Consider the following 26545-nt stretch of genomic DNA (forward strand, 5'->3'; position numbering starts at 1 on the left):
GCTACCAAATGAGTTATGAAAAAACTATTTGGTCTTTTATAGTCTTGGATTTTGGAATGAAAGATGAGATTATGGACATGCAGCATTAACTCAGGGGTTGTGAAGAGTAAATGTAATACATTTAAAGCATATAACTCTGTGCATAAAGCATTCAGGTTAACAGGACTGTATAGCTTTGCAAGTGTCTGTAGTAAACAAATGTAGTCTCTGTATATGAATATAATTCAACATTTCATGATTATGTCAATAATTTAGGTGTTCTTTTAATGATTTGATATCTGCCAATATAAGGAGATGCTGCCAGCCATATGCAAGCTATAGATTTTCCTACTGGGTAAGAACACTTTTTTGGTCCATCTCTTATAATTGTCTTCAAATCCACATCCATTTTATAAGTAAGGATACTCTATTCTCCTATTTACAGATTTAATACTTTGGAACAGAAAATGCATAAAATATTTTCCAATAGTTCTGCCCTCACTTACAGAAATATAAGAATCATATGCTATCTCAGAAGAAAATGGTAATATTTTTCTCCATATACTGCCATCTTCCTCCTTTTGAATTGAATATATACAGAGAAGTGAAAGTTAAAATGTACAATTGATCTCACCTAATAAATACACTCTTCAAACTAAAAGATAAATGGGAATTTGGGAAAGCCAGTCCTCACAACTGTAACTGATGAATTAAGTAGTGGTTGCCCTACAGATGAGCATCACACAGGCTGGTATCAGCTGTGGCAAGACTAAAGCAGCCATTGGTGTAGGTAGCACTATAGCATCTGTCTTGAGATCTAGCAGCAGAAATATTAAGATATGATGTGATGTGAGTAGTGGGTCACTTACTTAAACTTGTGCTTTTAACAAAACAATTTAAAAATCAACAAATTCAGTAGACATATAATGGAAGAGAATATAATGCATGAATCCAGGTTCATTAAACTAATGTCTTTGTTTTTTGAAAAACAAAATATGACAGAACATTTCATTATTGACGTAGATATGAGAAAAAGTGTTATGCTGCTATTTAGAATGTGTCTTGTATGTCATGGAATTGAAGTATTTCCAAATCATCAATAATTAAAATGATGAGAATCCATCATTTCACTGACACTTCTACATGAAAAGATAGCCTATTTTAAATGTGCTCACACATATCCTTGTCAATCACAAGCTGTCACAGCAAATTATTTCATTTTGTAGATCACATGGCAGTTAGTAGAAAATCTCTAGGCTTAAATTTAGTATTAGGTGTAGTATCAAGAACTCCTTTCACACATATTTTTCTGTGACTACATATTCACAATACAGGGTATAAAAGATTTAAAATTTTATTCATAATATCAAGTTTCACTTCTGGTTAACAAAACTCAGGACTGAAATGAATCACTGTAAATGATAATTCTGAAAGCCCAGTAATAGAATAGGACATATTGGAGAGAGTGGAAATATAAAACTAAAAAATTCTAAAGACAATCAGAGATCCATATGATAGAACTTGGACCTAATGAATTAGGTCTAAACAGTGTTTTCTCTCATCTTATTTAAGATATTAAGGCAGTCACAGGACCCAAACCATTTATTATGCTATGTTTGCATTATTACAGCTCCTAGCAGTTATAAAGGAGCTGAATTCTTATAAACCCCATGGATCTGATCCAAGAATTTTCACTGTGTCATAATTAAGCAGAAGATTCAGGAAACTGTGAATAAAACCTAAACCACATGGTCATGAATGAGAACACTTAATATGTCTTTTCAAACAATTCATTGACTTCATATTCATAATTTCAATGAATTATTAACAAATGTTAGAAACTTTAAATGCCAGAAGTATAATACCTAGTAAGGCATCATTATCAATAGTATTTATAAGAAATATTTATATTTTCCTGATCTTTTCCATATACAATTAATGTTTCTGATTAGGTATTCAACTTTAAAATGTAAGAATTATTCTAATACTGCATTTCAACAAGGAATGCTTCATGTCAGGCTTGACCTTGGCCTGACCTCCATATGAAAGCTTTGTGTTTCAAGGTATGTGATGAATAGCTCTCTGGCTTTCTATTAGATTCAATGCCACTGGTTGTCAACAGTGATGCTCAAAAGGCGTAGTAAAATAGTTAAAATATCAGAGATGTTCTGTAGGATTTTTTCTCTCTTAGTAAATCTGGAAATAGTTCCTAGGTAATTTTCTCTAGCTACATTGCTTTTCCAATGAAAAGGTAAAACCAATGAAGTATCGAAAGGTAATTGCCAAAATATATACTGACTTGTTTAGTCTTCCAATACCAGAAATAAAATAAGATCCATTTGATTTATGTTGTAAAATAGCGTTCTCAGTTTGAAGGATTTATAATTTATCTACTGAGTTTAAGTTCCTTAAAGGCCAGGACTTCTATCCCTATCCTGGGGCACACATAGTAGGTACTAAATAGCTGTGTATTGATTTAAATTTGGATTGAATTGCATTAAATTGAATTTAAATCGGAGATGAAGAAATAATGATAAAAAAAGAAATCAGACTATGAGCCCCTGCTTTTCTCTTTCTCTGACCTGGCCTAGTATCTCACACATATAGACTCTCAATAAATGTTTGTTGAATGAATAAAAACTTGCAAATTAAAATAATGACCAGTTACCAATTATATACAGAATATTCATGCTCATTTAGAAAGATATATCAGTAACACTCAATTCTGCCAACTGATTTTCCTATTTATCTTTATCATGTTCAATTTTCCAACTTCTGATCATGTCTCTTTAAGTTCATCTACCACTTTCAAAGTTATTCATACATGTTTTTATTTTAATGGTACACTTGTGGCTAGTTGGAAAGCTATCGATTTATCTATAAAACAGATGACAGAAAGGTAGTCGTCAAGCTGATTTGGGTGGTTTGAAAAAGTGTATGTAAGTATGTGAGTGATATGTAATATATCACGTTAAATTAAATATTACCTTTCATATATAAATGTATGTATATTTACATTGATATTCTTAACATTGTGAAAGAAACCAAATATAGTTGTTTAAGCTAATCTATAAGCTTAAGTTAAATGAATGGCTTTTCCCCATTATACTTATCCTAACTCTTTTTAATGGACATGTGATATGCTAGTCTGTGTCCAAGCTCACCTACAATTTCTTTTCTCAAAAGACAAGGCACATCTGCCACCTGCTCTACTCCGTGTCCCAGCAACAACTGTCGAGCAGCATAAAGATTGATTATCAGTCAAAAACCATTGCACAACACCAGATTTTGGTGGGTTAAGCTTGCTGATCCAGCAAGAGATGGTGTGAAATTTTCAGGAGTGTGTGCCAACATTTTGGTGCTAAAAGAACAGCAGTGCATGTCACAGTGAAACACAGCCAAAGATATGCAGACAAAGCAGAGAAGTTTTTTGTTCTGGACTTGGCTTTTGAAAAGGATAAAAAAGAAAACAAAAAGTAGGAGGAAATTAGTTAGTACATTTAAAAATCATCCACCAAGCTCAGTCATGTGTGTGACATTATTATTTTAGGCATACATGTCCAGGAGATTTTCTTCTTAGCTTAGCTATAAATAATTTTTATATATCTCTTCTACAATACCATTATGAAAGGCAAGCATTTCTTAGTAATAACAATAATCAAAGATCTTAATGAAGCAATATTTACATATATATCTGAATTTTTTTAAAGTCACAGAATAGTATTTGCCAACTAAGACTCATGTTTTTATATAAGCAAATGATTCCATGAATATAAAATTAAGGCAGCCAGCCGTATTTTAAACTTAAAGCAAAATGTGAAAAATATACAAGTCTACACGATCACATAGGTAATTTTCAATGAGCATTATAGCAACAAGTTTCTTTACAAGAACCAAATTATCTTATATTTTCTATTGAATTCAAGAAATTGCTCATTTCCTGAAGATCAAATATCATTAAAAAGATAGAAATCCTAGTACGATTTTATACAATAACATTAACAGAAGAAATATTTTCATCACCTCATCTGTAATGAACTCCAGAATTACTTTTCTTCTACTTATGCAATTACTGCCTAGACTTGCCTTTGATTCACTAGCGTTAGAGAAGTTGCAGAAAAAATTACTTCTATTAAAGTATAAAAAGCATAGGAAAGTACAGCAGTTAGACATACAGAATTTTTATGGCAAAGTCCTTATTCCTCATGTTATTTAAATCCGATTACCATACATAGCACTTGATGTCAAACTCTGGCCACAACATGCTTGGGAGAATATTCTTAGAGAGTAGTGCTTTTATTTCACTCTTAAAATGTATTCCTTTCCACTGAAGAAAGAAAAATGCTATTTTTTTTTAATTTTAGAAAATATCCACATTTCTGAAATGTTGGAAGCAATGAACTTTTTGGAAAACCTTAACTGAAAATGTGTGTAGGATTATATTTTAAGGTAAAAAATAAATAAGCTGGAATATTTATTATGCTAAATGTTACTAGGAGAATCATATGTATGTAAGAAATATATATTCATTATTGGCCACATTTTCATAATTATGTTGATACCAACTGAAAAAAGATCAAAAGTGTAAATGAATAAATGATACTTGAAACTTTGAACTATTTTCTGAGAGAATAAGTCTAATGAATTATGTCTGTTGAGTGTCACAGAAACTAAACAGTAAATTCAATAATCTCTGATTTAATTTATTATATTTTCACCATTTAACCTCCTGCAGGCTCCCTAATGTCTATTCAGATCTATATTAAATTAAGCACCAATGCTAATGAAGGGCAATAAATGTGGCTGTCAGTGGATTTTTCTTTCATTAAGCACATTATCCTCTTACTGAGCTGTAAATGCGTAAACATTAGTTTTGTTAAACCATGCAAAAAAGACAGGATGAAAATCATTTTTTAATTGCGCCCCTTAAGCAATTTACTATGTATTGGGGTAGGGTCTTTTTAAAATCTTTTTTACCTTTAATTTTTTTGAATGGATCTAAAAAGGGCTCTCCCGTTGAAACATAAACATCGGCTTCATGGGGTATGTCTTCAGGTTTGAGGGCTTCCTTGCCGTCTGCCAAGAACACTCGTCTTGCAGCCATGTTCAGATTCAGCTTTTCTGTGCACTCTTTCAGCAGCTAGAAGAAAGGAAGAAGTAAGACAAAGTGATTTATGACAAAGAAAGTAATACATTTCCTTCAAAACAAAACGTTCTAATGATCAGAACAGAAACCCAACTGAGTCACTTGCCAAGTTTAGTCACTTGACCAATATAGTTATTTTCTAGCAGTTGAAAATACAGAAATAAAAGGTAAGTCACAGCATGAAGCATATCTAATTATTGACTAATTTTAATCTTTAAATGATCTGTCATTTTAATAATGCTACAAGGTATAATGCCATTGTATTTGTTTAATTAAATATACTATATATTAAATTTGTTTAAAAAAAGGAGTAAAATGCCTATGGAATCTACATATATATAAGCAATCTGCAGATTCAGATTCTTAAAAAGAAAATATTAACAATAAGTTTACCATTTTTTATATTTTAAAGAGAGGAGGGAAAAAATAAAGCACAGAAAACTTTGGAACACTAGTTACCAAGGTGATTGTTGGCACAGTAACTTTGGCAAAGACTGTTCTAGATCCATTTTTGTAAGCTGTTACTTTAATCACTCTTGGTAGAAGTTTGTGTCTTTGAGACAATCTCTGCCAATTCCTGGCTAACCAAAATTTTAAAGAAGAGAATTCTGCAACCCTGAAGAAAAAGAAAAACAAAGAAATTGATGCATGTAAAACTTTTAAATAAATTTTATCCTGGATTTTTTTAAACAGATATAAGCATTAAAGATTGTTCCTATGTATATAAGTATTCCCAACAAAACTTTTTATAGGATAAGATTGTTGTTAGAGAGTAACACTGTCACTATTTAAATATTCAAAAAAATTTAAAAGTGTTTGCCAAAACTGCTTGTATAAAACATATATATCAGAATAAACGATTTTTTATCATTTTACTTATAAACCACAACACTCCTTTAAATATATATATATATATATATATAAAATATACAACTAAAAATTAAATATATGTTATGTTCTGATAGCAAAAAATAGTAATATAGTCTTAACATCATGAAACAGCAAATGGCTAAGATTCTACTCAAGTTTTCTTGTTGATCAAAGTTATTTAATATTTTGAAAAATGATTTGAAATTCAAAAAGATTTGATTTTAAAATTTTATTCAATTTTATACAATTAAAAGGTTAATTGTATTGCTCTCATTTCAAATTGTTTGGAAGTAGTAAAAGTGAAGATTTCTAAGTTTCATATTTGGACAAAACTAATTTTGATCTTTATGATTTTTCTCAGCAAAAGTATGTGGTAAACTGACTAACACATCAAATTTTCTTCATAATTCTCTAACTAACCAAGTTAATTCATAATGACACAGAAGCAAAGTAAACATTTTAAAATAAAAATGTCACATAAATTAAAAACACAACATATCCACATATTAAAACACCTGAAAATAGTGAGATATTAGTTTCTTGGCTTTATTTTTGTTTTTGCCAATGTTTTCTTCTGTCTATGAACTCTTTTGTTAACAGTTTATGATAACAATCTTGATGTGAAAACATATTTACAAAACAGATTCATAATAATTTCGTTTTACTCTATTCTGTTTCAAACTATTGGTTAAATATCAAAAGAAAGCATTTTTATCTTTAAATAAGTATCGTGTAAGCAAAGAGATTTCATGATCCTAGCCTGATTCTGCTTCAAATATTCTTTTCAGCGTTTCTGATTACTCAGGTTGAAGTGTATCTCTTATTTCCCATAGTGTAATTAACAACATTCTACTCTGGTGCTTTCAAAGAAAAAAACAAAAACAAAACAAAACCCTAGAGCTGTGTTATATTTTAATGTCTGAGATAGTCAATTGAAATATTATAAATTCTATTCAAAGGAAAGAACTTCAACAGTAGGTTAAAAAGAACAGAGAATAGCTTTGATTACCTCAATTGACCCACTGGAGCACTGACAGGTCTGTTTCTCTTGGATGCTGATATAAAACAAGAATTGTTTTTACTGTTTGATTTGTAGCTATGTAGGTCTGATATTTCATCATGGCTGTGATCTGATGCTGTTTGATGTGCAGAGCAATCTTGAAGTCCTGACCCTTCTGATACTGCTGCTGAATGCACAAGTCTGTTGGGGCCAAACTGAGGCTGCAAATAATCATCAGTAGTTTTAATAACTACTTTTTCTTGGGATGACATAAACTCTCTGGAAGAAACAATGCATGGAAGAATACAATTAATTGATTTGTAATCATTTATTAACAAATACCACATAATAACAAATTGTATGCTATGTGCTACATAAAATACTACACACTTAGCCATTATTTTGTTTAATGCCTACAATATTCCTGGGAGTGTGTATTATTTTTATTCCCATTTTACAGATTTAAGAAATTGAGGCTCAGTGAGTTAATTAATTTGCCCAATGTCACATAATCAATAACTGTCAGGGTGGGAATTTGAACCCAAGCCTATCCTAAAACAAAACCCACATTCATAACCATTAAGCTTCATTGCTTTACTTAATTCAACCAAAAGGAAGCTTGCATAATGTTTAAAACAATTTAAGTAAAATTTTTTAATTCTTAGGTCCACTTTATTTCCTAATAATTAACACTCTGCTGTTAAAAAGATGTGGGTCCTATTCTAAAGAAACTTGCAATCAATCTCTCAATAGAGAATATATGTTAAATAAACTGAAACTGAGTAGGTATTAACTTTAAGATGAAAAGAATTCTTAAAGGCCATTTTAGAATGGGTGGGAATAAAGTTGGTAAAGGCTTCACAGCATCCCAGAGATTAGCATCACTAACTCATCTTGGTTTCTTCAGGACTGTCCTGGTCATTCATGGTCACACATTCCAGGAATTCCCTCAGTCTCAGGCAAACTAGGACAGTTGGTCACCCTACTGGTATTTAGCCTGGAAGAGTAGTATTTGGATGAACTATGATACGTGAAGGGGGTCCACATGACCTGGAATAATATATTAATCTATGTAGACACCAAGTTAGGAAGATGAATAGGTATAGAATGTACTGATATGATAAAAATAATATATGTTTCAACATATTTGCAAATATTGAGCTGTGTGATGACCAGGCATAGAGGATAGTCAGGTTCCATGTATTACTGTAATTGGAAGTATCTTTGCACAAAGCAAATCTGCTTCTTTCCAATTTGCTCATTCCTCAATAGTTATTGCATAATATAACCCCCCCCAAACACATCCCCAATTGTAAATTAACATATGCTCAGTGTCAAAAGCTCAGCAGAGACAGCCTCTCCTCCAAATCTTTCACATCCACATATGTCATTATAATCACAAATATTTCTTCTGGCCTACTCTCTTTATGCTCACAAAAGAGTAAAATGGTCAATTATTTCCTTTGAAAAACTGAATGGTAGTCACATGTCACAGGGAAAATAGATGTGTGTGTGTGTGTGTGTGTGTGTGTGTGTGTGTGTGTGTGTTGATGCAGCAGACCAAGGAGAACTATGCCGGAATTCAAACAGTTGTATTCTGCTGTTGTTGTTTTCACATGCTTCTATCCAAGTCTCCCCTAGACTGGGTATAGTACTGGGGAGAGGAGTGCCCTTCCCTATACTCGTAAGTTCCAACCAGGTTAAAAACTGTGGCAAACAGAGCCTTGAAAGGGTCTTTGAACTCTAGCTCTGGGAAAGGTGGGACATCCCTTCAGGCCACCTAAGTTACTCAGATTTTGGTAACAGTGGTGAGTGATGGCTTATGGTAGCAGTTATTTCAAACTGGCAGTGTTTCTGCAGTAACAGTAATGGAGCTTCACATGGTCATCAAGCTCTTCAACCTGAGGGAAGAAGAGTAAACAGCCAAGGGAAAGAATCACAGCTCTCATATAGTTCCCAGTTCCCAATAAAGTTACTTGAAGAGAAGATTCCCATATTTTTTTAAATGGAATTCCTTACTTAAAAGCAGAATAATGTGTCCTTTTTAATGAAGTATTTTGTTCATTGTGAAATTTTTTTTTTTTTTTTTTGAGACGGAGTTTCACTCATGTTACCCAGGCTGGAGTGCAATGGCGTGATCTCGGCTCACCGCAACCTCCACCTCCTGGGTTCAGGCAATTCTCCTGCCTCAGCCTCCTGAGTAGCTGGGATTACAGGCACGCACCACCATACCCAGCTAATGTTTTGTATTTTTAGTAGAGATGGGGTTTCACCATGTTGACCAGGATGGTCTCGATCTCTTGACCTCGTGATCCACCCACCTCGGCCTCCCAAAGTGCTGGGATTACAGGCTTGAGCCACCGCGCCCGGCCCATTGTGAAATATTCTTATAAATTTGCTAATGAGTTTAATATAATAATACATTATTCCACCACCACAAGGCAAAAGGTTTTTATTTTTTCATATTCTGAAGTTTTAATCATGTTATATCCTCAACCCTATTGCCTTCTGACTTCACTGTTTTATAACAGTATTTTATAATATTATTCATGTTGCTCTGTGCTCTTTTAGGGATTTTGCTGGAATGTAATATTTTATCAACTATATTGATAGAGCCCTCTTCTACCTAGTTATGCATATGTTATCTATCATTTTTGTCACACACATCTTGCTGGTCTTCTGGTACACAGCACTTGCATTATTTCAGGAATGCAAATTCTTCCAAATTCCACATGATCCTGATCAGGTTAGGACAATAGATTATAGGAGATAGGAGATTTACCCAGTGAATGGTAGAAATAACTACATTTAAATATATGGCTCAACTATATATTTATTTATTATCTGGTTTTCTCTAGTAATTTATATTTAAAAGTGGGAGAAGGGTTAGTTTTTCATATTAAAGAGTTAATATTGCTGGGCACTGTGGCAATGCCTATAATCCCAGCACTTTGGGAGGCCAAGGCAGGCAGATCACCTGAGGTCAGGAGTTCGAGATCAGCTTTGTGAACATACAAAATATACAAAAATTAGCCCAGCATGGTGGCAGATGCCTGTAATCACAGATACTCTGGAGGCTGAGGCAGGAGAATCACTTGAACCTGGGAGGCGGAGGTTGCATTGAGCCCAGATCTCACCACTGCACACTCCAGCCTGCGTAGCGGAGCAAGACTCCATGTCAAAAAAAAAAAAAAAAGTTAATATTATTCATCTACTATAAATAGTTTTCAGCTTTGATTTGTTTTACAACATTGATGACAGATTTTCAGTATTTTTTTTTTTTGAGACAGCGTCTCACTCTGTTACCCAGGCTAGAGTGCAGTGGCGCGATCTCAGCTCACTGCAACCTCTGCCTCCCAGGTTCAAGCGATTCTCCTGCCTCAGCCTCTCGAGTAGCTGGGACTACAGGCATGTACCACCACATCCAGCTAATTTTTTTTGTATTTTTAGTAAGAGACAGAGTTTCACTATGATAGCCATGATGGTCTCCATCTCTTGACCTCATGACCCGCCTGCCTCAGCCTCCCAAAGTGCTGGAATTACAGGCATGAGCCACCGCACCCAGCCTCAGTAGTTCTTACAAACTCTCAAACTCACCTTTTTAATAACAATTGACATGTGTTTCATAGCTGTTAGGTGTTAGAGAGGATGATCACATACCCTTGCAAAGCCAACTTGTCCCACATGAGAATTAAACCCACATAGTCAGTTTACAAAAATGGTGCTGGAAATAAGGGTGTTAGGTTCATTTAGCTTTGAAGAAACAGAGAGGCACACTTAGGCTTCAAGTGATAAGGCTTATTATGAAGATACATAGAAAGTTAAAAAAGTAAATAAAACCACTTCTGCAGGGCACAAAGAGAGTTGGAAGGCCATTCATGGCTAAGGATACACTAGTGACTTGAGTAGACTCCATGGGTTTTGACTCAGCACCTCCTATCTCCTTCTGTGTTGACCTGCCTCTTCTTCATACATCATTATTGTCTGATTTACCTCTAACCTCCTCCTCTTTCCTCATGCCTTCTGCTAACTTTCTCTATGTGTCTCCTCGTTTCTATGCTAAATTGCTTCCTTCAGTCTCTGTCTACTATATGACCTACATTCAAATTCCTCAAGGAGTTTAATTTCATCACTACCCAGGATAGGACACCCCTGTTGGGTAGAATTCTTATGCCAGGCAATCTTATGATACTGACAAGCCTGCATATGAGAAAGTACCTATCAGTGGCCCAGCTAGAGATAGGACAGCAGGATACACCCTGGAGGTACACAGGAGGTAGGGTAGTATGGGCTCTCAGTGCCTCCCAAACAAGGAAAACATAATTGGCAGGGGACTTGCATTGTCTGTCTGGTATACTAAGATGAGTAGAGACACTATATATTGATTGATTTTAAAAGTATTCACTAAAATACATACTATAATTTAAATTTCTGCCAGAAGTGTTTCAATGTAACAACTGCTGAAATAGTGCTCTGATTCTTGTGATTATTTTAACATTAGTCATTCATTTCCAATCACAGACAACTATAAGAATATAGTACCATGATTGCAGACCCAGTCTCTGGACCATCTGGCTCAATAGTCTATTGTCAATGTTGCCCCAAAGGGATGTGGGTCAAAAGGAAGGATCACATTCCTTGACAGTCCTAAAGACGACAATCTTGAGGGTGAAGAATTTAATGTAAACAACTGCCAGCATGATAACCTGATCATCATATTACAGGACTTTATTACATCCTCAAAATCCACCCCATTTATTTCTGAGAGTCCTCAAAGTGGTACATTATAAATTTCTAAAAGTATCTCCTACATCCCTATAAAAATATGTTGGTATATTTAGATGACCCCATCATCTTAGCCCAAAACCTCCTTAAACTGAAAAGCAATTTCAGCAAAGTCTCAGGATACAAAATCAATGTGCAGAAATCACAAGCATTCCTATACACCAACAACAGACTTAAAAAGAGCCAAATCAAAAGTGAACTCCCATTCACAATTGCTACAAAGAGGATAAAATACCTAGGAACACAACTAACAAAGAATGTAAAGGACCTCTTCAAGGAGACCTACAAGCCACTGTGCTCAACGAAATAAGAGAAGACAAACAAACAGATGGAGAAACATTCCATGCTCATGGTTAGGAAGAATCAATATCGTGAAAATGGCCATATTGCCCAAAGTAATTTATAGATTCAATGCTATCCCCATTAAGCTACCAATTATCTTCTTTTTTTTTTTTTTGAGATGGAGTTTCACTCTTGTTATCCAGGCTGGAGTGCAATGGTGAGATCTCGGCTCACCGCAACCTCCACCTCCTGGGTTCAAGCCATTCTCCTGCCTCAGTCTCCCGAATAGCTGGGACTACAGGCGTGCGCCACCATGCCCAGCTAATTTTTGTATTTTTAATAGAGACAGGGTTTCACCATGTTGACCAGGATGGTCTTGATCTCTTGACCTTGTGATCTGCCCGCCTCAGCCTCCCAAAGTGCAGGGATTATAGGCGTGAGCCACCAAACCAGGCCTGATCTTCTTCACAGAACTGGAAAAAACCACCTTAAACTTCATATGGAACCAAAAGAGAGCCCGAAGAGCCAAGACGATATTAAGCAAAAAGAAGAGAGGTGGGGACATCAGGCTACCTGACTTCAAACTATACTACAAAGCTACAGTAATCAAGACAGCACAGTACTGGTACCAAAACAGAGATATAGACCAATGGAACAGAACAGATGCCTCAGAGGCAATGCCACGCATCTACAACCATCCGATCTTTGACAAACGTGACGAAAACAAGCAATGGGGAAAGGATTCTCTGTTTAATAAATGGTATGGTGAAAACTGGCTAGCCATGTGCAGAAAGCAGAAACTGGACCCCTTCCTGACACCTTACACCAAAATTAACTCCAGATGGACTAAAGATTTAAACATAAGACCTAACACCATAAAAACCCTAGAAGAAAACCTAGGTAAAACCATTCAGAACATAGGCATAGGCAAGGACTTCACGACTAAAACACCAAAAGCATTGGTAACAAAAGCCAAAATAGACAAATAAGATTTCATTAAACTCCAGAGCTTCTGTACAGCAAAAGAAACAATCATTTGAGTGAATCGGCAACCAACAGAATAGGAAAAAATTTTTGCAATCTACCCATCTGACAAAGGGCAAATATCCAGAATCTACAAAGAACTAAAACAGATTTACAAGAAAAAATCAAACAAACCCATTCAAAAGTGGGTAAAGGACATGAACAGACACTTTTCAAAAGAAGACATATAGGAGGCCAACAAACATATGACAAAAATGCTTATCCTCACTGGTCATTAGAGAAATGCAAATCAAAACCACATTGAGATACCATCTCATGCCAGTTAGAATGACGATCATTAAAAAATCTGGAGACAACAGGTTGGGGAGAGATAATATGGGGAGAAATGCTAGATATAGGTAATGGAGGGATGGAGGCAGCAAACCATCTTGCCCTGTATGTGCCTATGCAACAATCCTGCATGATGTGCACATGTACCGCAGAACCTAAAGTACAATAAAAAAAAATGTTGGTATGAGTCACAGCTGTTTCCACTCTTTTTCCTCACTGCCTCTTTGCTGCCACTGCATGTCACAAGAACAATGAGTTCCATGCCAAGGTGATAACTCAGAGTGTTCACAAAGACTCCAGTGCTTGTGGTCAGAACAGTCCAGTATAGGAATAATGATAAGAAACACCTCTCCAACCCTGTCCTAGTAAGTCACCTAAACTCTGAAGCAGCTCAACTTGTGTGTAGAGCCCCAAGGAGTCTTTGAACGGTTCCATCAGCTTTGACCCTTACCACCCAGTACAATATGAATCCTTGTCCTATTAAATTTTAACATAATTACTTACTCATTATTTTCTAGATAATGCAAAACCTTAAAACACATTATATCTGTTTATCATTGCTTCCTAGGGCTGATGAACAATACCTTTATTCCCATTTTCATGAATAGATGCATCTGTCTTTCAGGGGTCCTGGCATCATGCAGGGAGCTCAGCTCCAAAATCTTCCTGGCATGAGCTTGAGATTTTGCATGCTGTCCTTCCTGTGCTTCTTGAGAATGATTAATTATATACATTTTACATTATAATTTTTTTTAAGATCTACATTTTTTAAATCTACATAAGACCTATACAGCTATCATTTCTAAAATTCAGTATGATTGTTTTGCTGACTTCTGTCTTTTTCAACTGATACTCAATTTAATTTAGTGCTGTGATCACTTTCATTTATTGGCCCATATGTAGTCTCCATGAACAGGTATAGTTCCTTTCCATGTGGATTCCTAAACCAATTGTTATAGAAAATGGTCTTTTGACCTGGAACCAACCCAAATGCCCATCGATGATAGACTGGGCAGGGAAAATGTGGCACATATACACCATGGAATATTATGCAGCCATCAAAAACGATGAGTTTGTGTCCTTTGTAGAGACATGGATGAACCTGGAAACCATCATTTTCAGCAAACTGCCACAAGAACAGAAAAGCAAACGCTGCATGTTCTCACTCATAGGCGGGTGTTGAACAATGAGAACACATGGACATAGGGAGGGGAGCATCACACACTGGGGTCCATTGGAGTGAAATAGGGGAGGGTCAGCGGAGGGTGGGGAGTTGGGGAGAGATAGCATGGGGAGAAATGCCAGATATAGGTGAAGGGGAGGAAGGCAGCAAATCACACTGCCATGTGTGTACCTATGCAACAATCTTGCATGTTCTTCAAATGTACCCCAAAACCTAAAATGCAATTAAAAAAAAAAAAGGAAATGGTCTTTTGTCCAAAAACAAAACAGAAAAACACCTCACCTTCTCCTCACATACTATTAAGATTTTCTATAATATTCTGGAACCTGGGCTAGTTTTATAACATAGATTTTCTTTTTAATATGTCTATGTCAGTCTGATCATCTTGTCCTGGAAGTGTATATGGAGATTGCAAATTTTCCATTACACCTGCAAATAACTCACATATAAACAGACAAAGTAGCTCCTTTTTCAGTATGATTTCTATGCCAACCCCATATGAAGGAATGTGTCTCCTCCCTGTGCATCCACACCTGCCCTGGAAAGTTTGATAGCTGGAATTACTGTATCTCAATGGTTATTTCCTATCATATAAAATGCTAGCCCTTAATTTCTGTCAAATATTTCAGTTTATCATTGTATTATTTAAGCTTTTGCCATGATATAGAAACATTCTTTTTAAGCCTGAAGCTTAAATTCCACTGAATTGGATTAATACAAGAATATTAATCATATTACTTCATAAGTATACTTCCTTTAAAAATCTATTTATATATCTACCTATCTACCTACCACTTACATCTCCATCCATGATTAGTTTTTTGTTAATGTACAACAAACTACCACAAACTTAGTGGCTTAAAATAACATCTATTTATTACCACACTATTTCTATAGGTCCAGAGTCTGAGGAAAGCTTAGCTGGATTCTCTGTTCAGGATATCACAAAGCTGAAATCAAGGTATCAGCTGGGGCTGCAGTCTCAGCTGATGCTCAGGGTCCTCTTCCAAGCTCATTCAGGTTGTTGCCAGAATTCAGCTCTTAAACAGCTATAGAACTCATACTGACTATCTTTTTTTTTTTTTTTTTTTTTTTTTTGAGGCCAGCAATAGCTTAGCTTTCTAAGTTCTCCATAATCTCTATCATTTAAGAGTTCGTCTGATTAGGTCAGGCACATCCATAATCATCTCACTTTTAATTAACTTAAAGATAACTGATTATGTGGCTTAACAACGTCTGCAAAAATCTTTTCTCTTTAGCCATATAATGAAACCTAACCTGATGGTGATATTCCATTATATTTACAGATCCTACAGATCTTAAACATTGTGGGATTCACAACCCCCTTGATGTTTCAGGGTAGCATGTAATTATATTTACTCTCTGAAATTTTCATTAAATCTAGTTTACAAATTTTTGCTTCATAAAGCAACAACTAAGTAATCTTTAAGGTCTAAAAATATAAGAAAATATTATTAGGAAGGAGTACAGGAAAAAAAAGGTAAGTTAGACCATAAGAATTAAGGAGATGACTACAGATTAGACAAGAACAATTTTCTCGTCATTGCCTCTTTTTAATAGCATTAGTAAACCTTAATGACTTTTTATAGCAGTTTGAAGAAAACTCCTAGTAAAATCATACTTCTTGGTCTCACATCCAACAATTTTTACCAAGTGGTGCTGCTCATTACTCCCCTGTAATATCCCTCAGGTATAACTGCACCACATTGCCTTCCATAGTTCTTATCTGCATACCTTTTTACCAGTAGTGTTCACTCAGCTAATCTGTACCTATTACTGTATTCCTTTAAAGAAGTAAATATTTAATAAATGTTAATCTCAATTTAGAACTTAATTTTCTAGAACCACTTTCACAATAACATTAACTGTCAGGTGAAAGAACTACTAAATAGTTTCACATATAAATTTACAATTACTGATCATGATTAGCTGTGAAGGAAAAGCCGTGGTTACTGAAGGGAAAAATTCCAGGGGTTAGGGTCATAGAAAAGGCCTCACCAAAACTGTTCAGGATGACAAGACACATGAGAGAAGTTAATCCCACCAGATCCTAGTTATTCCTTATTCCAAATCATTTCCCCAGGCCCTGTGAATAAACTGATGTCCTGTTTTGCATATTGCCATGTTTGCTTTGTTATCTGTTTTGTGGTATCAGATGATTTCAGATCCCACTCTGCAAGAATAAGATCCTTGTTATACATCTGCTACACTTCACAGGAACTCAACCAGTGGTTGATACGCAAGAATTATTCTTTGGTAATTATGATATTATGCAAAAATGTATCAAAAATACCACTGAAAAGAAACAAACACAATTTAAGAAATAAAATATAAGAAAGCTGAAGCCAAGAGTTATGTCAGGTAATGTTGATTATTTATGTAAGTCATTTCCCCCATTTCTTCTTAGATAAAGTATCAGTTATTTTTAAGAATTCATCTTCCTTACACACCCATGGAAAGTATCCTATGAGTAATCCTATCAGCTCCACCGAGTAAATCTTCAATGGTCTAAAGCCAGTGATGGTAATTTCATTTCCCTTTACCTTGGCAGGTTAAGTAATCAGCTTGTGATCTAATTTTGGCCAATGTGACATGAGAAGTCTTTCAGAGAAAGGTTTTTAGCCCTAATGAAAAAGAGATATACGTGATCAAACATTTATCTTCTTTACTCGGACATTGTAGAGTGAAGATGTGATGAGCCATCTTGCAAGCAAGAGGGGTCAAGCCAAAGGATCTAGCCAATATTCTGAGGATGGCAGAGGGAAAGACACAATGAGCCAGACTTTTTGATAACACTGCTGAACTGCTGAATTTAACCCTAAAGTTGCTGTCTCTCTGAATTCTTCCTATGTGAGATAATGAATGTTCCTAATTTTTAAAGTCACTTTCAGTTGAATTTTGTTACTTTTCACTGATAGTGGCCTAACTTACATGATCAACTTTCCACTACTGCACTAAATATAATGGACATGTAATATAATCAATAATCTGAATTACTTTTGCTTTTAGTTTTATTGAACATCTTTACTAATATTGAATTAATTTCATAATAACATAAAATATAAACTATCTGCTATTTTCTAAAAATTCTATTTTAATCAGAAATATTTCACCAGAAATTTCAGCATAAGCATAAAATGACATGGAGTTTTTATTTTCCCTCTTGTTGAAACACAAAACATCCTTGCTAAGTTTAGATTTCTATGGCATAAATTTGCATGTGGCTAATAATTTTATTCTTAAGCAAGGAATGTGGCTACTTTGACAGACCGTGGCTCAAAAACAAACATGCAGGTCTAAGTTACCACACAATTTGGATATGAATTCAACAGCAGGCTAATGAAATGACAGTTGCCAGGGATTTGTACTTGCTGTCATTTCATACTAGTGTTGCCTGTCAAAATGTCTCTTTTTCTTATACAGAAGCCATAGAATTTTTATGGATAGCAATTACTTATAATATGAAATGAAGTACATCAAATCTAACAACCGCTCTTTAGTCCTTCATTATTTGGTAGTCTCTTTGTTAAATGTAGTCAACCATTTTCATCTAAATTATTTATTTATACTGTATATTTGACAAGCATATATTTCTTACTTTATATTTTTATGGCATTTAAACCTTCCTAAAGAGTTTTTTTTAATATTATCATTTGTGAAACTTACCTTTATTCTAGTACCATTTTAATGGTAATTAAGCTCTCTAATTGAAATATATACAAATAAAATATAAACATAAAGGAGAATGACCATAAGTATGTTCAATAATGAATCATCAGTTTAAAACACTGGAAAGCAACCAATAAAAGAAATAACCCCACTTAGGTTTGGTGAATGTAAGCTTTTATAAAATCTCTTGAGTACAAAAAGCACAAAGATTTTATTAAACTTCATCTTGTCCTTTCCCCAACTTGCCTAAACTTCCAAAGATACAAATAACTTTCTCTAATTGCTAGATTCTCTGATAAAATACAATTTAAACACCATAGAAAATTAGTAATAAAAGTAAAAAATTTCCCACAAGTTTTATTTCCAATTCCAGAAGAAAGGGTAATTCTAATTTGGCCTAAAAATATTTATAAGGGTTCTCCAATTGCAGAGCAATTTCAGGATATTTTATTTTCAGGATATATTATTATAACACATAACAAATTTTTACATGCAACTCAATGATTGAATAATAACCAAAATGTTATGTTCAAACTACAATATATACTACATAGAAGATATTCAACAAATGTTTGTTAAGTTAAACTTATTTACTTTTGCAGAAGAAAAACTTCTAAAGAGCAATTTCCAAGATTTGTAAAGACACATCTCAGCACAGCACTGAGGGTACAAATCATTTCACCCAAAAGGAAAAAAGTGGGGGTTTTTTGCTTGTGTAGAAGTATACAGAAATAAAAATAAGGCCAATGTAAAATTTAAAATGGGGGCGTTATAAAAATTACATACAACTTTTCCAGAAGAAAGTTAAAGTTTCAGAAAGAAACAACGATCTAGTCTTTTAATATTTTATAAATAAAATATTATATTTATGTGTAGATCTGCAGAGATATTTTTAAAGGCTTGAAGGAAAAAATCTGGAAAAAAATCTTGAACTGAAGAAAGTATAATTTGTGGGGTAGCAGGCATCTAAAACAGTAAAGGTGTTAGTTACCATGCTTCATTCCCTATTGCTGTTTTCTTCTCACTCCCTTCTGCCACCTGTTCCATGGTGGGAAGCAACAGTTCATTTTTGGAATGATGAAGTTGCTAAACTTAAACTGTCCATAGAAAAGGTAATATATCTACATGTTTACCTTTCAAAACAGATCTAAGATTCATTCCAAGTAAAAAGTGCCCAAGATAAATGACATTAAAAAGTGACTGGATAGATTAGACGGTTGTTAGTATCCTCAAAAGCAAGATTTGTCTGTGAAAAAGTAGCCTAGAGTATGTACAACAAAAAACTGGTTAGTATTTGCTTTTTAAAAACCAATTTCAGTTCTCATTTAATTTACTAAAAGTAATTTTCCTCCTCAGGGAATTGTAAGAGTTGGTAATGTGCTGGGTTGCCAGCAGGATAAAAAATACTCTAACTTTCCATTATAAAAATCATTAAATCACATTCCTTAGATGATCATTGGCTGAAAATCATTAAAACAATATATTTTACATGTGAGATGGAAAAAATATATTCATTGTTTACAACATTCTCCTCATGTAAAAATGCAATTGTAATTTGGGGATCTTCCACTTCAGCACATGGAGTGCTGGATATGAATATGGTGAAATTGTGCCTGGATATCTGTTACTAATAAATAACTGATTCTGTTATCCATGTCTCCAAGACTATTGCCCTATTCTGGGTCACCTGGGAATACATCAGACTACAGCTGGGCAAGACAAATTTACTATTGCACTACTTTCCTGGAAGTAGCCACAGAAATGAGGCTACACTTTTTTCAGTCACATGACCTCCAAATGGTGAATCATAAAATGTGAAGATGAAACCTTTGGTATAATAAGCTAAAAACATTTATAATGTTGGTGTTGGTTTTCTTGTGAAGGGGCATGTCCTGGCACAGAGGTTGTCACTATGTTACAAGCAAATGCAGCATGGAGTGACAGCAGAGGAAACACATGAACAGAGGGGAGAAGAGTGGATAATGTAAATATAATAAAAAGCAAACTAATAGCATCAGATAATAACAAGAAGATAAAGTGATCACTGTATGGCTACTTTGAATGGATTTAATATATATACACATATATGTAGGCATATTTTATAAAACGTACAATGTATTAATGAAGAAAAGCACAATCTCTGTGATACAAGTAGGAAAAATATATTGACTTTATTTTAATAATCGTTTCTCATAAAAAGACCATAAAGATGGTAGAAGAAAGGTGGCAAGGAAAACAAGAAAGAAACAAAAGAAGTTTTAACCTCAATCAGGGGGAAAATATCTTTACTCAAAGAGAAAATTGCCTCTCTCTGATAATCATATTAATACCAATGGCTCTTAGACTACCATTAGCCTTTATGAATTTGACCCCTTTCAGGTTGAAACTCATCATTTTCTTTTTCATGAAGGTAAAAGACCTCTGAGCAGTGTCTACAGCTTTCCATTAGATGGCCAAGAACAGGGTTACTTCATTTTCATGGTTTATCATAATCGAAGTTGATGGTAACAGGCAATACTGACAGAAAAGAAGTTAGGATTCAAACAAAGAAACAAAAGAAGCACATTGAAACAAAAGCTATAAAAAACAGGCAGTAGAAAGTGCCACATGGGAAGAAAGACTGACATATGATGAAAAGGACAAATAAAGCCAGAATTAACCAGACTAACAAAGAAGGCAAATAAGAAAAAAGCAGGAACAGATTGAATAAGTGAAAATATATTTAGCTTTACCAGAAAAAAAATTAAGTAGCTAAAAATGCACAAAAATAGTTAGAATAAAAAGTGAATGTATTACCATTTTGAAGTAGAAAATTGGAAAAAAATACTAAAGGCAAAAAATATATGTGCAAGAACACATTACATTAGAAATGGCATTTGTATAAAGGAACATTTAATCCTATTTAGAAATTTTTTTTTCTAATAAGTCATGAGTGACTTGTGTACCTACAATATAACACACAGCTTATTCATTTTTTTAAAAAGCTACGCTGTATAAAGGATCTCAGACACTGCTAATACGCACTTATAGCTGAGAGGAATAAGGCAAAACAAAGATTAGCTGAAAGTCAAAGTTTCACTTTCATCTTAACCTAATGACATACACATAAAAATAAACAAACACTCAAAGTGGTCTAGGAAAGAAGTATAATCTAGCATTTCTATAAGGAGATTAACATAATCCTTAATTTATGAATAATTTGTTGATTTTCTTACGGTCTCAGTTTTCTATTTAACATAAAGACTATGGCATCACACTTAGCCAGCCAATAGTTTATCAATGTATAAAAAATACCTTTTAGTACTTTCACTTTTTTTGTTTTTGAGACAGAGTCTCACTCTGTTGCCCAAAAGCTGGAGTGCACTGGTGTGATCTCAGCTCACTGCAACCTCTGCTTTCTGAGTTCAAGCAATTCTTCTATCTCAGCCTCCTGAGTAGCTGGGACTACAGATACATGCCACCACACCCGGTTAATTTTTTTGTATTTTTAGTAAAGATGGGGTATCACCATATTAGCCAGGCTGGTCTCAAACTCCTGACCTCGTGATCTGCCCACTTTGGAGTCCCAAAGTGCTGGGATTATAGGTGTGAGCCACTGCATCTAGCCAGTTCTTTCACTTTCTAACAGAGTAAAAGCACAGAAATAATACCCCTGTCTCCTCTGCTTTATATTTCTGATAAATGCTGTAATGTTAGATCCACTTGAGTTCATACCATACCTTCTCTACTTACTAGCTGTGTGAGCTTAGTCAAGTTAATAAACCTCTCTTCTGTGTTTTCTTCCTCTCGGTAAAATGAAGATATTTAGACTACCATCTGTTTTATATTCCTGCTAGTGCTGTTTTGAGAACAAAATTGATATAACGCAGGTTAAGTGCTAAGCATGGTGACTGGCACTTAACAAGTACTACCTGCCATTATCCTTATTATCATTATGCTACCTGTTCAAGTCAGATCCCAGAGATAATTTATGTTTATTGCATCATCTATATTTTTTTCTTCCAAAAAAGGAGAAAAAATGGAAGGGCTGTACCCTAAGTAACAACCTCCATAACTCAACACATCTCAAAATTACTTATTTATGTCACCTCTAGTTGAACTTTCTTTTTTTGAGACAGAGTCTCACTCTATCACCCAGGCTACAGCCAAGTGGCATAATCTCAGCTCACTGCAACCTCTGCCTCCTGGGTTCAACCATTTCTCCTGCCTCAGCCTCCTGAGTAGCTGGGATTACAGGTGCCCATCACCATGGTCAGCTAATTTTTTTGTATTTTTAGTAGAGACATGGGTTCACCATGTTGGCCAAGCTGGTCTCCAACTCCTGACCTCAAGTGATCCACCTGCCTTGGCCTCCCAAAGTAATGGGATTACAGGCATGACCCACCTCACCCAGCCAAGACTGATTGAATATCTAAACTACTTTCTATAAACACTTTTATCCCCTTCAGTATTCAGTTTAAGCTGCTGAAATAAAGTTCTTACCTTGGTAAATCATTCAAAATATATTTGTAAATTGGGTTTCTAGTATTCTCATCCAAGGTGCCTTCAGGGCTACTTCGCTGTAATACTTCCATTGTTTTAGTCAACAGGGATAAAGAAGGCTGAGATAGTGCTTCTCGGTGACCCTCTGCTTCTATTTTTGCCATTTTCAGCTAAAAATGATAAAGAATGTTATTTAATTTTAAACGTAAAATCCTACATAGATTACAAATAGAGGCTGGACATTAATCACAACTTACTTGTCATCATGTTATTCTAGGCCATATAGCAATTATTAAATGTGAAATTCCCTTAGAAATTAACAGATGAGAGCCTAAAGAAAGAAAAATATATGAATCTAAGTCTATTATTGGTATAATACTGTTAATTTTTGCTATTTGCTGGAAAACTGCTTATATAAATTACAAGTAGAATTACTGAAAATGCACACCACAACAATTTTTTTTTTTTGGTCTGTCCTTCATCCCTCTTTTTTGGAACTTACCTTCCTCCTAATTCTGTCTGTCAATTATGTGGCCTTGCCTTCAAGACATGGAAATGAATGTCTACAAGGCTGGCCAATCAAAATTCCCTATTCTCCCACACACAGAGATTGGTAAATGGTAAATCAGAGTCCTGATGAAGAAAGCAAGCAGGGCTCTATTCTCCTGGATTGCTAACTTTAAGAAAATTGTAAGCCTCCACCATTGAGATAAAGCCAAAAGAGATGAAAACAGACATAAGAAATGGAGAGAGAGAGAAAGTGAGATTCCTCATGACAACGTATGAACCCCTGAAACCAGCTATTAAAAACAACCACCTTTTTAGTTTCTTATGTACATAAGTCAACAATTTCCTTGCTTTGCTTAAGCTAGTTTGATTTGGGATTTTCTTATTTGCAATCTAGAAATATTGAGTATTACAGACAATCTAAACTTTCTTATGACCAAAATAATATGCCCATAAGAAATCATGTCAAAGAATGTTATTTATAGCAGGAGTCCCCAACCTTTTTAGCACTAGGGACCAGTTTCATAGAAAACAATTTTTCCACAGACCAAAGGGTAGGGGATCAGTACTTGGGGTTTGGAGATCCCTGACCTATAGGATCCTTTCCAGGGTTTAATCACGGACTCACAATGCTGATTAAAATGGCTACAAAATCTCATCTCTGAAGTATCCCACTAAGACAACAAAGAGGAGTCAAAAATTAAGATGACATGCCAGGCCTAAGGAAAATATATTACTTTTAGGGTAAAAAAAATTACATTTACTTTTTTACTGTTGTTCTGAAATAAATGCTTTCATTCATTCACACATTATTCATTGAGCACCTACAATATGTCTGATATTGTTCTAGGCACTTAATATTTTTCAGTGAACAAAGCAGAAAAAAAATCATTGTGCCCTATGCAGCTTACTTTCAAGTGGAAACAGATAATCAACAATAAATATCATAAATAAGAAAATTGTATAGATGTTAATAGGCAATAAATGCTACAGGGGAAAACTGATGAGGAAAAGGTAAATCGGAAGTATGCGGGAGTGGAGGGAATTGCAACTTTAAGTAGGGTTGTCGTTGTAGGCCTCATAGAGCTGGTAGCATCTGGACAAAGACACGAAGGAGGCAAGAAAGTTGGTCATGCAGATACCCAGGTAGACCCAGGAGGGGGCCTTAGGGCAGGCATCCAGGAGGTCCTAAGGAGGGATATATCTGGCAAGTGTGAAGAACAGCAAAAGTAGATGAATAGATGAACAAGGGAGAATGTAGTTGGGATGAGGTAAGAAAGGCAATGGAGGAGGTGGACACAAAACAGGGCCGTGGAGGACATTGTTAGGGCTTTGACAGAACTAGTAAGCCCATGGAATGTTTGGAGCAAGGGAGAAATATGATTTTTAAAAAAATATATAATTTTGAATTATTTTTCAAAATTGTACCAAATGTATTGAAATAACTGTATTGCAATGCCCTGATGTGTCCATATAGTAGTATTTTCTAATACTTGTATAAACTTTGTGGCACAGACTGCCAATTATCTGCCAATATCCATTTCTTATTCCTTCTACAAAACTAGAATCCCTGATTGTTAACTGAGACATATGGCTACCTAAAATAAAGACTGTATTTTCCAGTTTTCCATGTTCTGGCCAATGACATGTTAGTGGAGATGGTCCATGCAAGTGAGTGTACCCTTCTTTTTCCTTCTTTCCACTACCTAGAATGAAAACAATGGCTAGTCCTGGATTGGTCATCTTTAATTTTGATATGATGCTAAAAATGAAAGCTAGGACTGAGGGAGGATTGAAGGCGTCTGAACCTCTGACAAGAAGGAGTACCATATCAACCCTGGACTACCCACATCCAGAATTTTACGCAAGAAATAAGTACCTAGCTTGTTCAAAACTGTTAATTTGGGTCTTTGTAAATTGCAGTTAAACCTAATCCTGAAACACCTGCCTCTCTTGAACTAAATTGCTTTTTCAAGAACCCCAAATACATAGTATTTACTTAGAGCAAAGAAATAAGGAGAACACTAGAATGGTTTAAAATATAAATTTAACTCGGAATCTAGTAATTTGGGGTTTTGGGCCTTGCAGGGTTGAAGAACTATTTGTGTATCCCAAACTGGAACTATAAAAAGTAGCACTTTACAGTGATGGTGACAGATGATGAGACTGTGGTTCTAAGCTTTTTAAAAAACACTTTTCTGTAAGAGTTCTTCATTGGTTGGGCATGATGGCCCATGCCTGTAATTCCAACACTTTGGGAGGCCGAGCAGGAAGGACTGCTTGAGTCCAGGAGTTTGAGGCCAGTCTGGAAAACACAGTAAGAACCTGACTCTACAAAAAATAAATTAACTGGGTGTGATGGTGCATGCCTCTAGTCCTAGCTACTTAGGAGGCTGAGGCAGTAGTATTGCTTGAGCCACGGAGATTGAGGCTGCAGTGAGCCATGATCATGCCTCTGCACTCCAGCCTGGGTGACAGAGTGAGACCTGTCTCAATCAATCAATCAATCAATAAAACTAACCTAGCTGTCAAAGATCAGATTAAGGTTGCTGTTTTTCCACCTAAGCTTATTGTGTTCGAAGACCTCAAAGGAATCACCTTTATGTTGAAGCACAGAATCAGAGAATAAAAAACCAACACCCAGGATAAAAGTAGTGTCTAGATGTGATCTTTGGCTGTGACCATGGGATTATCTATAGATTGGAAGTCTACTAATTTAAGGGAAGAGGAAGGAGCAGTGTTAAATTGCTAAAGAAACCACAAGGCTGGCTGAAAACCACGATTGACCTGTAAATCAAATCTCATGCCCACATTTGTATTGGCAGGAAGCAGCCTGCAAAAGCTATTCAGCACTCTAGAACAGCAAATTCTCCATTGACCACCTCAGATGTGGTCAGGAAATACAATGTACAAGAAAGATCCTTTCTAAAAGGCAGAATTAGGAGTATTCTGATGAACTTATCAAGAAAATTGCTCCCCTGCTAGAGAAGGGAACCTTTACAATTCCTATCTAGCCTAGCAGAATTGATAACCACTATAAACCAGTGACTCTTGGGTTAATCATTTTCTCCTCCTTTCCAAATATATACCCATTGTGTTAGGTGTGATGGGGCAAATGCATTAACTTTTAGTTTACAGGTTACTAGACGAACTAGACTTAATGAAATTAATTGTGCATTAACCCAACACCCTAGATTTTGAGCCATTTTTAAAATGGATTATATTTGGGGTTTGCATACAAAATTAAAAGCTAGAACAGGCATGTATGATCAGGAATAGGTGGTTATGTTCTATCTATAGGAAGAAG

The 26545-nt window shown here is 35.1% G+C and overlaps 1 protein-coding gene across 1 annotated transcript in view; it reads right to left on the minus strand.

Moving 5' to 3' along the window:
- Nucleotides 1-22903, minus strand: part of LOC108316954 (doublecortin domain-containing protein 1) — a 65080-nt gene extending 42177 nt beyond the window's left edge. Inside the window, exons 1-4 of the mRNA XM_037745218.1 lie at nucleotides 22732-22903; nucleotides 7005-7274; nucleotides 5585-5741; nucleotides 4957-5119 (exon numbers count right to left, since the gene is read on the minus strand). Of these exons, the coding sequence (XP_037601146.1) occupies nucleotides 4957-5119; nucleotides 5585-5741; nucleotides 7005-7274; nucleotides 22732-22895 (754 nt within the window). The 5' untranslated portion in view covers nucleotides 22896-22903. The remainder of the gene's footprint in view (nucleotides 1-4956; nucleotides 5120-5584; nucleotides 5742-7004; nucleotides 7275-22731) is intronic.
- Nucleotides 22904-26545: the final 3642 nt, after the last annotated feature.

Source organism: Cebus imitator, unplaced genomic scaffold (genome assembly GCF_001604975.1).
Source record: "Cebus imitator isolate Cc_AM_T3 unplaced genomic scaffold, Cebus_imitator-1.0 Scaffold195, whole genome shotgun sequence".
NCBI classification, from domain to species: domain Eukaryota; kingdom Metazoa; phylum Chordata; class Mammalia; order Primates; family Cebidae; genus Cebus; species Cebus imitator.